Here is a 1,831-nt window from a genome sequence, read left to right as displayed (position 1 = left end):
AAATTTATAGTTTTTTTTAACATCTGCATATTTATTCGATAAATATGCAGATGTTCAAAAATTCCACGAGCAAATTCTGAAGAAATTTTGAAAAATTATTATTGTTTTCTGTACACTTCTACCAGAATTCGTAAGTAGATTCTCATTTAACAGTGAGAAAATAACTGAACTCAGTCGAGGAGAGCGACCATATACTCCAACACTGTTGCTATCAAATGTTAAGCCGTATTTCATACCAAGTCAAATAATATTGGGAAACCGTCACAGACCACGTAAAAATCTAGAAATTTTTTCATCACAAAGATTCACCAAGACCCGAAACAATCGTCTGAACCTCGCGTTCTAGTAAATGCTATTCGCGAGTGAATAACGCATCATCAACTCTATTGCTGTTTCGATGAGTAACAATGGAGTTTCACAACCCGTTTTACGTGAAGTGGTGTGATACTCCATGTGAAAAACGCGATATGAAGTGAAGTGACTTGGCGAATTAAACCGGACAAATATTTCACATTCGTGAAGTGAAACTATTTTTCATATCACTAGGGTGGTGAAACTCCATTGAGATTGTAACACATCCGTACTCACCTGGCAGCTTCCATAGAAACACTAGGAAGGCCGAAATTCGACGTCATAATGTAATCCTTCTGACCAGGGAACTGTCTAATCGACCATATCACACAGTCCTTCTCCGGATGATATTTCACCGAACCTAAAAATGACTAATAAAAATCGCTTCGCTCCGCTCAAGTATCCTCCAACCTGTGCTAGCCTTGCATTGCGGAGTGTCGACATCCCCGGGCACAGGAACGTGAATCTCAACCGAGTTAGCTATCGATCTGGAAATAATTTCGTGGCGCGTGACGGTTTTCCCAATTTCCCACCTGCTCTTGAATTGGCTCTTCGCCTTAATCATCACTTCCAGACGCCTTCCCGACTGACTCGGATCAACTACCGCCTCAACCGTAATCAGAGGCTTCACTGGAGTGTTCAAACGATAACTGAAAAAAGCGCGCGCCTGGGTAATCGATTTTCGAAAATACCAACAAACCTCATCAGCTCAAATTCGCCATCAGGTGGTATGAACGATATCGTCCTGTCCTGCTCGAAACGACTGACAAAAAAATTTCCTAGCGGAGCGAAGCGCTTCACGAATCTACAAAATCACCTGAGTCGGACGCATTGGTGAAACTTGATATCTTCCATTTCGACGCCTTTCCCCCCTCGACTGGATCCACCAGCTCTGATGAGAAATTCGCTTAACAATTTCATGGCGCGCGACATATTACCCGCCAGCCGCGAGCAACTTGTCGTTCAAACCCAATTTACATTCGGGCATTCCCGAAAGGAACGACTTCATTTTCAACGACCCAAAAATCTCAGATCTGCAAAAATCGGCGGAGCGATGCATTTTTTTCCAAAAGTTTTCCCCACTCACTGTAAAACTTGTCCGTTTGCCGCTACCAGTAAGTTCAGTTTCTCGATGACATCGAGGAAAATTTCATTCTTTTTATGCTGAAGAGAAGGTACATCTCCAAATCGATCACTCGGGCGAGCGCTAACCTTAATGCCCTCAGGCCTCCAACTAACTGCACTTGTCGCTGCTGAGGGCGGCGCCTTCATTTTATCAACTTTAACTTTTTTATATTCCGTTTTGATATATTCCCGGAGGATCTTAGTTTCCGTAGTCTGAAAAATAGCCAAGTTTTGGAGGAATATATTTTCGCTTTACTCAGCCGAGCTCAGGAGTTTACACGTGATAGTACAGAAATCAACAAAAATTTCCTCAGAATTTTCAAAATCATCACTGGTACATGAAGTTGACCCTGTG

General features: G+C 42.4%; 1 protein-coding gene across 1 annotated transcript; it reads right to left on the bottom strand.

Moving 5' to 3' along the window:
• Positions 1–584: 584 nt before the first annotated feature.
• Pmar_PMAR015424 (mu1 adaptin, putative) lies at positions 585–1,623 on the bottom strand (the record flags this gene model as incomplete). The annotated part of the gene is made up of 8 exons (XM_002764567.1): positions 585–712; positions 763–839; positions 885–1,001; positions 1,052–1,114; positions 1,169–1,243; positions 1,290–1,385; positions 1,439–1,515; positions 1,564–1,623. The coding sequence occupies 8 exons, from the start codon at positions 1,621–1,623 to the stop codon at positions 585–587; spliced, it is 693 nt and encodes a 230-aa protein (XP_002764613.1).
• Between the last annotated feature and the right edge of the window lie 208 nt (positions 1,624–1,831).

Source organism: Perkinsus marinus (genome assembly GCF_000006405.1).
Source record: "Perkinsus marinus ATCC 50983 genomic scaffold scf_1104296977034, whole genome shotgun sequence".
In the NCBI taxonomy this organism is placed as follows: domain Eukaryota; phylum Perkinsozoa; order Perkinsida; family Perkinsidae; genus Perkinsus; species Perkinsus marinus.
Note: the sequence above shows the minus strand (reverse complement) of the source record. Positions and strands in the feature narration are given on the sequence as shown.